The sequence below is a fragment of the Hypomesus transpacificus genome, chromosome 1 (genome assembly GCF_021917145.1).
Source record: "Hypomesus transpacificus isolate Combined female chromosome 1, fHypTra1, whole genome shotgun sequence".
In the NCBI taxonomy this organism is placed as follows: domain Eukaryota; kingdom Metazoa; phylum Chordata; class Actinopteri; order Osmeriformes; family Osmeridae; genus Hypomesus; species Hypomesus transpacificus.
The window spans coordinates 4228515-4242177 of NC_061060.1; the positions used below are offsets into that span (position 1 = coordinate 4228515).

At 38.7% G+C, this 13663-nt stretch overlaps 3 protein-coding genes across 5 annotated transcripts; all 3 read right to left on the reverse strand.

The window, feature by feature from the left end:
- Positions 1-41: 41 nt before the first annotated feature.
- b4galt7 (xylosylprotein beta 1,4-galactosyltransferase, polypeptide 7 (galactosyltransferase I)) lies at positions 42-3987 on the reverse strand. 2 transcript variants are annotated; one of them, XM_047022666.1, is made up of 6 exons: positions 3203-3987; positions 2345-2674; positions 1945-2170; positions 1495-1578; positions 1256-1360; positions 42-1123 (listed from the first exon to the last, which is right to left on the reverse strand). In XM_047022666.1, exons 1-6 carry the CDS (start codon positions 3253-3255, stop codon positions 974-976), a joined length of 948 nt encoding a protein of 315 aa, XP_046878622.1. In that variant the 5' UTR covers positions 3256-3987; the 3' UTR covers positions 42-973. The 2 variants fall into 2 exon arrangements, with proteins under 2 accessions (XP_046878622.1, XP_046878539.1); XM_047022583.1 differs by having other exon boundaries at positions 42-1129; positions 3203-3983.
- Positions 3988-4352: 365 nt separating this feature from the next.
- On the reverse strand, positions 4353-7925 carry tmed9 (transmembrane p24 trafficking protein 9). Its single transcript, XM_047024219.1, has 5 exons — positions 7731-7925; positions 7188-7288; positions 6893-7018; positions 6442-6588; positions 4353-5764 (listed from the first exon to the last, which is right to left on the reverse strand). The coding sequence occupies exons 1-5, from the start codon at positions 7873-7875 to the stop codon at positions 5615-5617; spliced, it is 669 nt and encodes a 222-aa protein (XP_046880175.1). The 5' UTR covers positions 7876-7925; the 3' UTR covers positions 4353-5614.
- A 406-nt stretch (positions 7926-8331) lies between these two features.
- On the reverse strand, positions 8332-13153 carry lman2 (lectin, mannose-binding 2). Of its 2 annotated transcripts, none has more exons than XM_047020750.1 (8): positions 12930-13153; positions 12123-12241; positions 11778-11895; positions 11594-11676; positions 10925-11086; positions 9892-10006; positions 9631-9750; positions 8332-9371 (listed from the first exon to the last, which is right to left on the reverse strand). In XM_047020750.1, exons 1-8 carry the CDS (start codon positions 13120-13122, stop codon positions 9211-9213), a joined length of 1071 nt encoding a protein of 356 aa, XP_046876706.1. In that variant the 5' UTR covers positions 13123-13153; the 3' UTR covers positions 8332-9210. The 2 variants fall into 2 exon arrangements, with proteins under 2 accessions (XP_046876706.1, XP_046876789.1); XM_047020833.1 differs by lacking the exon at positions 11594-11676 and adding an exon at positions 11466-11545 and having other exon boundaries at positions 12930-13147.
- Between the last annotated feature and the right edge of the window lie 510 nt (positions 13154-13663).

Here is a 13663-nt window from a genome sequence, read left to right on the forward strand (position 1 = left end):
CTGGTGGGGGGAGGGGGGATTAGAGAAATCTTAAACACGAGCATCTTTAACCGATGTTTAATTAGTGAAAAACAAACAACTTTCTGAAATACCTCTTTAACACCCCTCTACATAAAATAAAGATTGAGTTTGAAAGCACATTCAGTAAATACTTTATCTACTGACATTGTCCCCATGATCATTATGGCTCAAGAAACACTTGAAAATAGAAACAAAACAGCTGCTGCATTTTGAAAAGCTTTAGTACAAATTTCCTATGCTAATCATGCTAAATTTATTTTATTTGCATTGCAAATTATAACAATGAGAAAAGACATCCTCACATTTGACAAAAAGCATAGTCTTATATAAATACTCAATATTGTACAAATGATTTATGCATCTCAAATAAAATGATGGACTATATTGTCCAATCAAAAAGCTTTATATGCTTGGCCAAAAGAGGCCAAAACAGACAAACAAAAGGACGTTTTACCTACTGACACAACAGGATTAAAAAAAATGAAAACATGGTTCTCAAAGATCTGTGAATAAATACACATACAAAAAGTATGCCAAAACCAAATAACTTTCAAGTAAGGCAGGGTAGTAGACTGTAGCGTCTATGAGGAATATATAACAACAGCAGCACTGTTCTAATTATTATTGTTCATCAAAATACATTCTCACAGAGTTCGGGCTAATTTCTCTCGGCCATGAAACACCCCCCATGTCATTGGGGAGAGGGGGGGGGGGCTGGTCAGAAAGAGAAGGAGAAGCTGCAGTTATGTAATTGTATTGTATGCAGGGAAAAGCTAAGTCTGTGAAATGTCCACCATGTGCAGGTCCAAGTCTTTGCATTCCCCTTGTATTAGTTTGTATAAGTCATTGGGAACGGTGGGCTGCTACCTCAGACTACGAGAAGGGATTCAGGTTATTCTCAAGCAGCAGTGAGGTGATCCATGGACATGCTCAACCCAGAGAGGAAGGCCATCTAGCCAGGCAGACACCACGGGGTCTTGTCCTGATCACATGCCAGCTTGGTGTTGAGAACAGTACATGGGGCTCCACTGATGCTTAGCTCCTGTTTAGACTCAATCTTGTACTGCAGGTTTGTCAAGCCTCCTTCATAATCCACCTTGAACTGCTCCTTGCAAAGGAAACAATGTTTAGTGTGAACAAGAGTTAGACATGATGAGGCTCTGAAGTTGTATTTTCAATCAATTCATTTATTATTTATCAAAGCACCAATTTGATATAGCGTGCAATTTCCTACCTGCTTCTGTGATGCTACTCTTTTTTGGTCTCTCTTTCTCCAGGCAGGGTCGTGGATGTGCTGGAAGGTTTTATATCCTGTAGTTATTCCACTAGGCCTGAAAAGCTTTAAAAAATGTATTTATTATTTATAGATAGGTGTCTGTGTGTTGTCTCCATCGCTCAAGTTAAACACATTGAGAACAAAACTTTTCATTCTGGTGTTTGATCATTTGGCATTTAGTTATCATCTTGGTTTACCTGTAGACCAGCTTTTCTTAGTCTCCTATAGAACTCGTCATCTTCTCTTCCCCACCCCCAAAACCGGTTGGACATACCATTACACTGCAAGAGCAGAAAGCATGAGCATTTTACTCTAAATATAAAATAGATCTGACTACTACACGATGTACGATGTATTGAAAGAATGTAGTGAGTGCACTGGACGCATATTGAAAATATGTACAATACAAATGTGAAGATAATGATTCAGTGAACTAACAGGACATAATTAATTTCTCTTTTCTCCCTTTGCAGGCATCTACATCTTTTCCATTACAACTAATTGGAAAAACGACTGTTGTGGTTTTACCAACCAAAGTTTTTTTTTTTTTTCTAAAGTCCACAACTCAAAAGCAGCAACAAGTCTCATAAAAATATGACTAGTATGAGATCAAATGCAAAGTTGTTGTATAACGTAGAAGTTGTTACCATGTGGTAATGCTGCTTGGTAAGAAGCAGAATTCCTCCAACATATGTCTTGTAGTGGTAGAGAGGATGGAGCTCTGGGGAGGCTACATGGAAAGGCCCTTCTTCAGGGAAGCCATAGTCAAGAGCTTCGTTCAAGGGCAGCAGGTCCACATCGTGCATGGCAATGTAATCCGTGTCATTGCCACTCTCTATGTAACCAACGTTGATGAGGGATGCTCTGTTGAACCTGTGTGACGCACACACTTTTAGCCAAATACCACTATTATGGACACAAAAATGTGCACTGGCGATTAGTACGACCACAATCGAATAAGATTCAAGGAATGCTGCCATACTCAAATTTCATTTGAGTGCACAACGCCACTACCACAAAAAAGCAAGGTAACATATCATTCCTTACCGATAGTGATCCACTTGGTTGATAACTAAGATCTTATGAAGTATGCTCTTCTTGTTAAGAAAGGAGTGCATTAAAGGGACAAAAACCATTAGCTCCTCAAAGCGCTCTCGAAAGGGTATGATGAGGGCTAGTTTGTGAGGACCCCATGTGGGATTATCTGCAGCTGCCCGTCTCTCTGTGGGGCATGGCTGGTGAGGGAGATGCCTGTCTTCCATTACTACGCGATTCATGTCTCCAGTGCAGCTGAGCTGGAGCCAGAAGAGAGATACCAGCACAAGAACCATGCACAGACCAAAGAGCTTATAGACTGTCCACTTCCCTGGTAGAAACCTGAAAAGACAATATTATTCATTCAGAAATTAGTATATAATTGAAAAAGAAATTCCTGTGTTAAATGTTCCAACGTCTGGAAAGACTTCCCAGAGGAGTGTACGCAGTTACATGCATAAAAGGGAAATAAAAAAGGGCAGAATTCCATGCAATTGATTACCTAGTTTGTCTAAAATTATTACACAAAATATTGCATGGATACTAAAATTATCACAATGAACTCACAATTTTCCATACCTGACATTAACATGCCAAGCCACCTTAACAATTGTGGCCAACCTCACACCGTGTAGCCTACTTCAATGTAGCTAACTACTCACTTATTTATTTCATCTTGAGGCAGAACCTTTCGGGTCTCATTTCTTGAAGGTTGTATCAAGACGTATTAATGTGATTAAATATGACATGTGATCTTAAGCATAGCAAGGTAGCCACCAACCTCTGTCGCACTGTGCAGGCAGGTGGATAATTTATGTAGTTGCAATAACTTCATCACTAAGTAGCAGGCTAATATGAATCATTTCTTACCTCCTGTCTTCTTGGAAATATAGGACCGGTTTTCTTCTTGATGAATACATCATTTTAAAAAGCAATATGAAACTAAAGAATGCAGGAGTTAATAAAATAACAACTCTGCGTAACAGCAGAAACACTAATACTGTTTTAAAACTTTGGCTAATGTTAGCCAACTAAATACATTTCGTGTATTTCTCCATACCCTTGTAATCATTGGCGATCACAAAGATTTGACGTCTACACTGTTTTGAGGGTTGTTAACCCTGCCTAAGTTAACATTATGCTAAATATGTCAGATAGTAAACAGTCTGCAGCATGCTTGGTTCTGAATAATGTTACACGTAGAAACAGCGAGCATCATTAACATGTAGCTAGCTACACTTCAGTAGTCAGTAACACACACGGAGCTCAATACATTTCATATAAATATGTTGGCAATCCCGTTTACGACATGTGTTAATCCGATTCTTGCTCTCGCACCGTCAAAATTATTTCAGTCTCGATCTCAAGAGATCGAGACTAAGGATCTATTTTTCGGAGAAAACTTTACTTGTATCCTAGCCTAGCCGAGATACGGCTGCCGCTAATGTCAGAAGTCCATACAGGTTGCACCGACGGAACACTTTTCCCAAAATTAAAGTTCCTATCTATTTTTATGAGATCGATCAGTTTGACTGTCGATAGATTATTAGTTAGATTATTTTTGGGTCAATGTTAGGACGCATGAACACATTTGGACAAAATATGGTCTTGAGAGGACTCGTGCATAGATAGCATTGAAACTGTTGGTTCTTGCATAGTGAGGACAACGGCACACCGTACACTGAAAACATACCGGATGCACAAAAGCGTCATATGCCACGCAACCACACAGCAGCAATACCCGCAGAGTTCACATAAATACTGTGTTTTATACCGGTAAATAAGGGATGCTGAGCCATAAAAAAACAAAAACAAAGGATGCTCCTTTACAGTTTTGAGCAAGTCTGAAATTCCATTCATTCTATTTATAAAAAACCACGGAACAAATCCTGAAATAATCTGAATATCAGTTTCAAACTAGGTGGATGGTTGATTTCGGTTATGCCTCAGTTAGTTTACTTTTAATTTGTAGGGTAAGTCGCGATATGTAATTGAAAACACATTAAAAAGACAAACAAGCCAAAGGTGTCAAACTTTAATTTGAGTGCAAATTTAGACAAAATATACCCACCCCCCCCCTCTCAAAATAGAAACCTTCACCAATTGATTTTAACACACCAAACAGTATTTATGTAGTCACAAAAAAACAAGTCTTTATCAATTGAATGAGAAAGCTGGAGGCCTCAAATGAAAACAAAACAAATTAGACAAGTACAGATCAATTAATCCAGATGAGTTCAAAAGTGTATAACACTGATGTATAGCATTGACTCATTTCTAAACCAAAATAACAATTTAAAAGACAAGATTATTCAGGTTTCCGTCAGCTAAAAATGGAGCAGGCCTTTATGTGTCCGTATAGAGTAACTCTACCTGAGAATTTGCAGACAAAACAAAATTAGGAAACATTTGATTGCTGTATATGAAGGGATAAATAAGTTTGCAAAATTGAATGAATTCTTAAACAAAGAGTATCATGTTATCAGTCCAAATGTGTACAAGACAATTAGCATATCTACCATTGTCTTAAACATGACAAGTAGAAACACATTTCCTTCTAGAATAAATGCATAGTTTTCCCACAAATATGTTTCTTTTCTTTGACACAATACCAGATACCTACAACCAGTGTCTACAAGGTACTTGGCACTACCACCATGTGAGGTTTCCCCCTTTCACCTACCGGCTCAGAAATTGACAATTTTATACAGAACATCAACTGGAGATTACCAATTTCAATGATTTCTGGAAGTCAATACACTCATTTACACAGGTTGAATATACATTCACATCGAGCATAATAAAACAGATTAGTATGCACAGTACCAAAAATTAATCTCTCAATGTACATTCTTTCTAAAAAGAAATTTGGGGATCTCTAATGGCCAGTAACATATACCCTTCTCAAGGAAATAGCAATGTCATCAGTATGAAAACAATTGTTCTCTTGAGACGGTTAAGTGTGTATGCATGCGAGTGGATTGCTGTGCATGTAAAAATATATACAATGAGGGTGAGATTTCAGTGAGGGGAAAAATCTGCTTGTTATAAATGTGAGAAATAAATAAGTTTTGGTCTGCTTTCCCAGAAATAAGGTACCTAAAAAAAAAAAAACAATGAAAAAAAAACAAAAAAACAATGAAATAACCATTAGGTTGGTTTACACTCAGGATGGCATTTTTGCAAGTCTTTACACATAAGCTACCTTTGAGAGAATGACACCTTCTGACTGATGTTTTTTGCATGACTACATAAACAATTTCACACTACTCTCTGACACACTCACACTAGTTTCTTAGCCTCAAAGAAGCTCTTGAGATGCCTCATTTGCCAAAAACCAATGGCCACCAGGATAAGAGTCTGAACAATGGACCACCACAGCACCCTCTGGTTAGTGCTTTCGCTGGTCTGCCTGAAGCGCTCCTCACGGTACTGCCCAACACATACAACAAAGAACAAAACAAATAGCAGTTAAGATTTGTATTGCACTTTATATTTAAAGTAATCTCAGAGTGCTGCAAAGCATATAGTAATACAAATTAAAAAGAATCAAAGTTTAATAATTAAATTTACAAGGATCAATGTCAATACATAATTAAAAGCTAAACCTAACAGTACAAATTCATCCTTCATCCTATAGAAAAACATTTATATTCTGATGAGAGTTGTCTCTTACAGGATGAAAATGCCTCAAGGGTCACTGAATGGTTTCACAAGTATGAAAATAATGTACACCATATGCTATTGCCTTCGCCATCACCCAGATCTAAACCTCATTCAACACCCATGTGACCAATGTGTTAAACAGCAGTCTCCACCACCATCATCAAAACACCAAGGGAATATCCTTTGAAAGAATGGTGTGCCATCCCCCTCCAGAGACTTCTAGAATCCATGCCAAGGTACGTTAAAGGTGTTCTGGCAGTTTGTAGTGGCCCAGCACCTTACTAACAAATCAATGTTAGTTTTCCCCTTTTTGTCACGCATCTACAACCAGTCTATTGCCGTAACTCAGGCGTACCCTCTGATGGTTCTTCAGTAACAAACACGGAGCTTGTTGCGTTGAAACTCTTGGTCCAAAGCATAGCGAGGACATAACTCAGGCTTACCCTCTGATAGTTCTGCTCCTTCTGGATCTGGTCCACCTGCTCCACCAGCTGCCTCACTCTCAGCTGCAACTCAGTCAGTTTGTCCTTGGCTGCTATCTCTGCATAGTTGTTGGTGTGCTCACCAACTTGAATGTCCAAGTGAACCCTCTAAAGACACAACATTTAGCTCAGTGAAGACAACTAAAGACATTTTTCAATTTTGGGGGGGGAAAAAGGTTCTGTTATTTAGGCTTAACGCAACTTCCACATGGATTTCAGTAAGAGTACAATGACGACATATGTTTACTGTCACAAACTATTCAAAGAAACGAGTGATGCGGGGAACAAACTCGTATTCTCAATAGCTGTGACAACGTACAAGCGCTCATCCAAATTTTTGTTAACTGACCAACCGAGTGAGCGAGCTGTAGAGCTGCTAGGTGCAGCAAAAATATATAAATGGGCAACTTACAAGCATTCCCCCAGCAAAGAGGGCAAACTTGGAGGAGTTGGAGTGGAGGCATATCTGATGTTCTCCAGGGGTGTGAGATGTAAATGTGAACCTTCCCTCAGAGCCATACTGCCGTGACAAGATCACCTATAGGGAGGAGGAAAGGCATATTGACAAAACAACAACCCATCATCATGAAAACATAGTTTACGACTTTTTAATTGCTCTGTGATGGTGATTCCCATAGAGCTAATGGCAAACTATGAAAAGTATTTTTCATGAATTCTCAAATTTGTTTGATGATTTGACACATCACCTTCTCGTCAGGATCTTTCACTTCAACAAACATGCCCAGTCCCTGCGTGGCTGGCAGGTATTCTTCTTTCTGCTTGTCATACAGCTGTGTGCGGTAGTTTCCTGCATGGCAAAATGCATACAGACTTCTATGGAACAGCTTACTAGGAATTACATGGATAAATGTACATGTTACATCCTAGACAGTTATTAGATACATACATGTATGTCTTACACAGCAACGCTTGCTTTACTAAAGCATGTTCTGGTCAGCCACTTCAACCTCCCTGTAGCTCTTCCTTGATAACGTTTTAGTAAGCTAGCTTGCCAATTGTGAGACACTGAATTGGAAGTTACAAATAACTCTGTATTCAAGGTAATTTCATAATGCTGGCTCTCTTTGACGTTTGTAATGCAACCACCACGTTGTGGTTCAGCTGGCCAAGCAAGTTCTAGTTAGCTAAGTTACTGTTAAAAGGCTATTCTAGCTAGCTGAGTAGCTAACTTTTTAGCAACTGTTAGCTGCTAGGAACCGAAAGCCCATATCACAAGGCATTATACTGACCAATGATCATTGTTTCATCTGGAATTTCTTCTATAAAACATTTCTTCTCGGTCTCCCCGATGTGAAAGTAGAGAGATGAGACAAAACTGTAATAAACGTTCAAAAGTAAAAGTGACAACACACAAGACTGCATTTTGACGGCCATCTCCCTGCCTGTAACCACGAAGTTGTTGACTGAGTTTGCGCGAACTCATTAATGCCACGTAACCTTAGAATGCATGACCGTCGTCCAATCACCACTTAGAACTTTTTTACAGAACACCGGCCATTCTATTACAGTTTATTGTGGGTGTAAAATATATGCCACCTGTCGCAGTGACATGTTTGAAACAGGGGGCTGCATCTCCATTTAGCACATTGAGTCAGGCACTACTCGACTGACCAGCAGGATGAGGAGCTGTGAACCAGGCGTCACGCAGAAGAGGTTGGCTTAATGCTTGAGAGGCATGTTTATTAGCATTATGTAGTTTAATCATTTCTCTCGTGTGTCCTACTCAGCTCTCATCCATGACCTGATACACCGAGGTAAGCTTAACCTGAACAAACTCTCAGAGTAGAGTTGTACTAGAAGTCTGACCATTTACAGAAAAGTACACATAAGAAAAAGCAGTGGAGTTTATTTTATTTTTGTATCAACAAAACAATTCCGTTGGTTGACTCAGCTGTACAGTAGGTCATTTATTGTTGCACATTCCACTCAAAAATCATGGATCGCAAATTACTACAAAAAAAGAACCGCACAACTTCTGATGCACAATAATAAAGTCCCACCACAAAGAAATTTTGACAAGTCTAGTAAATGTATCCTCCCAATTCACCTGGTAACTGAATACAACCATGCTAAAACCAAATAGCAAGACAGAAAAAGTCCAATTTGGCCATCATCAACATCTCACTTCGTAGAAGCTGAGTTACACATTATGTAACTTCTGATATGCTATATATTTCTCAGCTATCTACTGCAGCATGTGAGCCCAAATGGGTCTTTGTTTTGAGTCGGCAAAGAAAGCTTGAAGCCTGAAAAGGCAAAACCTGCATAAGTTACAAGTAAATCAACCTTGATTAATCCCAAAATTTGCCTTTAAAAAGGAAACGCATATTCAGTACATAGAAAAACAAACTTCACCAGAGGCTGGCAATTTTCTTCATCATTTTACATCAGTTCCTAAAAATTATTCAGTTGAATTTAGTTTCAGTTGCATTCAAAACCAAAGGAAGGTTCTGTGTGATGTATTGCCCTGTTCTGATAAACAAAAAAAAACTGAGTGAACAAATAGAAAAATAAAAATAAACGTTCCAAAGACTCTCATTTACAATACAAGCAGGAATCACTGGTGGTCTTTTCATAATAATTATAATTCGTTTTTATCGCAGTGCTTCAATGATATAAACAATTGAACATATCTACAAAATTCACATTGAATCTGTTGACTCAGTTAGTTGGTTTCTTCCCAAATTGACATAAGCAATAGCTCCTTATTCAGTAAAACCTCTTGTTTCTTTCTTGTCGCTTTTGAAAAACAACAGCTCCGACAACAGCACAAACTACAATTCCCAGAAGTGCACAAAGCAAAAGCAGGAAGACCTTCCAGCCTGTCAGAGGTGTGCTTCGAAAGTTGCCGGTTGGATCATCAATGTTGTCTAAAATAAGAGGTGGACATTTCCATTATTCAATTATCTAAAAGAATGCTATTGCTTCATCTCCAATGTGGTTACAAATATGAGCAGAGTTGCAACAAATCAGATTAATAGTAAACTCCTTTCATTCTCCTCCTTTCTCCTCTAAACACAATGTGTTGGCTTTATGCAAGAGTCAAACATTCACAGTGGAAATATTGAAATACAATTTGACAAAGACCTTGCTCCGTTCTATTGGTTCATTATTGCCATGCTGCCTCACCTTTGGGGGACTTCAGCAGGCTCACACTGGGTTCAATCTTTGTCCAATCAAGACTATCTTCCTCAGTAGTATGTTCTACCATAAGCTGATACATCTTCATGGAGATAATGTCATGATGGTCTGATAAGAGAGGAAATATCACAAAGTATCAATATCCAGACCCTTCATATATAAATGTAATACATTTTGAAATAAAGAATTGAAGTAAAACAACCTCAGGGATTACCCAGGTGAACCTCAACCTGGTCACTCTTAACCTACCTGAGAGATCCCCTGTTGCAGCAGATGCCCCAAAGTAATACCCAGTTGGCAGACGGACACCTCCTATGTCAATGCATTCTTTCCACTCATTCTTGTCATCAACATCCACCATCACCTAGGAAAATGCCAAATGAATTAAGCACAGATACTCAGGTCAGATACAAATGACTTCTTTAACATGATATTGTAGCTCATCAATAAGATAATGAGTACAAATGAGCTGTTGCAGGATCAATCTTTAACCGATGAAATATACATCAACGTTGTATGATACAGATATCCCAAACGACTACTGCCATATAATGCCAATGGTAATAAAATGCTTTGAAAACCTACTACTGATGAACAGTGCATTGGATTTAATTAAAAGCCGATATGTACACTAAGTGTACCAAAGCATAGGAACACCTGCTTTTTCCATGTAAAATCCAGGTCAAATATATCTGTCTGGAATCACTGTAGACATTGTTCCGCTGAGCTCCACAGTTTAAGTTTAGAGGAAGTGACTTTACTCTGTAACTCGAGAGAGTTGAACTTCGGTGAAACAGTGCAGCAGGCGGCCTTGCAATTTTAAGTCGATCATGTATTTTTTACAGTGTTACAAGCGCTTAGGGTTATCAAAAGTAGCCATGCTCCCAGGCATGGGGGTAGCATACACAGGCCATTATTTTTTTTGTAGTAATGTTCCTTATTTTGACAGCTTATATAACAATAGGTGTAATGCATTCTATTGAGAGCTGAGGCTAAATTGTAGGATAACAATTAGAGGGGGTCGCCTACACAAGGAGGACACTGATCTGTTAACTTAAAAAACGTTGTGGTAAGAGGGAGTAGAACTTGCAACAGAACATTATATGTCAAAACAGCCCCACAGTACCATTGCGTTTTGAAAGACTTATGATCTGGGTCTAAAGCACTCTGAGAATTAAACATGTAACATTTAGTGTTTTGATTTACTGCCATGCTAATTATTCAAACTTTAATTTTCACTATTTGTTGAAAATGAGTTAGATAGTAAAAAAAATCTTCTTACAGTCAGTCTGCCTTTGGAGTAGCGGATGGCCAGATATGTGTCGTGGTCTTTGTTCCTTATTTCAGCCGAGCAGCCTCCTAGCTCTGAGTTACGTCCATCTTTTCCATGGTCGTATGGCTGGGTACCATTATTCACCATTGCTGAGATGTAAGGGAAAGACCGCTGAAAAAGATTTTTGCACAACTGTACTTTAATACTTCCGCTGAATACAGAAGACAAAAACATTACACAATCCTGTGCAAGTCTTAGGCACAACAACAAAAAAGGTTAAGCAGAAAAAATAAATAAGACTTAACACAAATGTTATCAACCTTGCACTTTTATACTGCAGCACAAATACAGAAGACAAAAAAAAGAAACGCTTAAGATAATATTTGTGTAAAACAACACTTGGGTCAGTTGGGTGCCTAAGACTTCTGCACAGTACTGTATATAACCACAATCTGTTTTTCTATCAAGTTAAAAACACCAATATAAGTTCAAAACAACATAAAACATCATGCTGGATTGTAAATTAAATCGATACAGTCCATAAACTCACGTCTGAGGCTTCATCATTAGGGTATGTGTCTATAAATATGGCCAGCCCGTGGAAATTAGAATTGCTGCTAAACACAGGCCCTGCAATAAAAGAATTACATGAGTCACATAGCTAACACAGTCACTTACATCCATTCCATGGAGGTCATTGCGGAAGGTATCCAAAAATAAAGCAAGGCCAACAAAATGATCTTGGTTTCCAAAGACTGGGCCTGAATGGAGGCAAAGGCAAAGACATCATAAATGACAAATTAAAAAAAGCAATGCATGATGGAATGAAATGAGATTTTGTGAAATCTGCCAGCAACATTACCTGGATGCAGTCTTTCTTTTGTGTACCAGATGGCAATGCCATCACCATGGAGATTCTTCTTCCCTGAACCATGAACTTTGAACTGCACGTGCATTTCCCAGTCTTTTTGAAAACATGGCTGCATATAGAGAACAGAACTTGACACTGACAACAACATGATCATTCAATGCCATTTACATGTTCTGAATCATCCTTGCATTTAACAGTAAGCGCTGGTTTCTCGGGACACTGACTAATATTAAAGATGCAACACGGTTAACTGCTAGGTGTTAACTGTTCTTCCTGCAAATGTGTTTAGTTTGTGGCCCAGAGTTTTTGTTAAAGCTTGTAATTGTTTGTTCTTACCACAGTGTTCCAAATGGAGCCTTGTTTGCTTTTTTCATCAGGTGTTAATCTGACATATTGGCTGGTTACCAAGGTGCTACCCCAGAAATCCCACTGACTGGACGGGCTGGTTCCAATACCTGGAAAATATAAGAATAGGCTAATCACTTCCATTGTCCCATGGCAAAGCAAAAAGTGTGCATTGGCAGTGCTTATAGGGCAGTACTCAGGTCGCTCAGGGACTTATTTAACCTTTGCGTTTCCACTGTTCATACGCATTCTTATACTTATCCGTGAGTAAGAAAATAACACATGTTTTAACAATGTTACAAATGCGCGAGGTAAATATTTACATTCGTTGACAGCCAGAACAGGACCTTGCTACTTGCTACTTCCGGGAGGACGGATCGGGTGGTGACTAGGTTAAGTATCACACAGTGAACATGGGGTACCGACAGGCTACACATCAGCTGCAGATGAGGCAAATAACTTGTACTCTTTGGATGAGGTGAAGCTTAAACTTCCAGTGACACTGAGTGAAGCTGCTTTTCATGCAACACCAGACAACAATTCCCAGAACGTTTAACTCAATGCCATACTGTATAAAAAGTTATGAGACGTAGCTCTAGTCGCAGTCACATACTCGTAAGTGTTTTGTTCACAGTCATACTCTGCTAGCTTTCTATTTGGCTTAGCTTCTATCAATTAGTAACATACGCATCAACATATTTTGAGCCATCCTAGAAATAAATATGGCAGAGAATGGGACGTGCAAGACATTACACGGTAGCAAGCTAATTAGCTTGCTTAGCTAACATACTAGCTTACCTTGGTACGGTTTAATGAGAGAATGTTCTCTTTTTAAGTGTTCTGCGTTGCCATCTGTAATATCCCCTTGTACTAAAGTCAAATGAGGTAACACAAGTAGGCACGTGCTTAGGAATTTTATCAACCTTTTCATTGTAGAACCACTCTGTAAAGAAGTGGCGGACCTAACTATTCTTGTCATTTCAAGCACCATGTTTCGAAGTCCCCGTTCTTTTCTTCCCGATATGAAACATCAATCACTTGACATAAGTTCCTGTTTTGTATTGCACATACTGCATAATGACTGACTTATTTTGATATGCCATTCATTTCATATTCTAGGCATAAGACAAAGAGTAGTCGATAAAATAAAAACATAAAATGTCATCCATAGATGCTGCTATATTAATAATTTAATGTGGCTGAATAGTTAGCCCAAATGTCCTCAATATTTATTTATGTTAAAATCTGTTACTAATTATATGTCTTGTTATCATATATTGTAAGTCTTTGGGCTACATTTTATTTAATATATAACCCGCACCTCTAAGTGTGGTTTGACCACTCGATGTGACTGACAACCAGTCAGACAGTTCGGTGATTCGAGTGGAGACACAAAGTGCTTTCGCCCTCTGCCGCCACTTGTGGTCTTGCTGGACAATACAATAGATACAATACAATAGGAGATTGTAGAATGAGGGACTGTATCTCCTTATTTAATGACGGCTGCCCTTAATGGAAAGTGACACTTGTAC

What these genes read in the sequence shown, in the direction of transcription:
- b4galt7 (XM_047022583.1), bottom strand. Translation starts at nt 3,255, where the DNA reads ATGATGTATTCATCAAGAAGAAAACCGGTCCTATATTTCCAAGAAGAC. An exon ending in CCAAGCAGCATTACCACATG is followed by an intron (nt 1,579 to 1,944) that starts GTAACAACTTCT and finishes CTGCTCTTGCAG; the next exon opens with TGTAATGGTATGTCCAACCG. An exon ending in GAGTAGCATCACAGAAGCAG is followed by an intron (nt 1,130 to 1,255) that starts GTAGGAAATTGC and finishes TTCCTTTGCAAG; the next exon opens with GAGCAGTTCAAGGTGGATTA.
- tmed9 (XM_047024219.1), bottom strand. Translation starts at nt 7,875, where the DNA reads ATGGCCGTCAAAATGCAGTCTTGTGTGTTGTCACTTTTACTTTTGAAC. An exon ending in AGATGAAACAATGATCATTG is followed by an intron (nt 7,289 to 7,730) that starts GTCAGTATAATG and finishes TTTGCCATGCAG; the next exon opens with GAAACTACCGCACACAGCTG. An exon ending in TGAAAGATCCTGACGAGAAG is followed by an intron (nt 7,019 to 7,187) that starts GTGATGTGTCAA and finishes TCCTCCCTATAG; the next exon opens with GTGATCTTGTCACGGCAGTA.
- lman2 (XM_047020750.1), bottom strand. Translation starts at nt 13,122, where the DNA reads ATGGTGCTTGAAATGACAAGAATAGTTAGGTCCGCCACTTCTTTACAG. An exon ending in ATGACCTCCATGGAATGGAT is followed by an intron (nt 11,087 to 11,593) that starts GTAAGTGACTGT and finishes AATCTTTTTCAG; the next exon opens with CGGTCTTTCCCTTACATCTC. An exon ending in TGCAACAGGGGATCTCTCAG is followed by an intron (nt 9,751 to 9,891) that starts GTAGGTTAAGAG and finishes CTCTCTTATCAG; the next exon opens with ACCATCATGACATTATCTCC.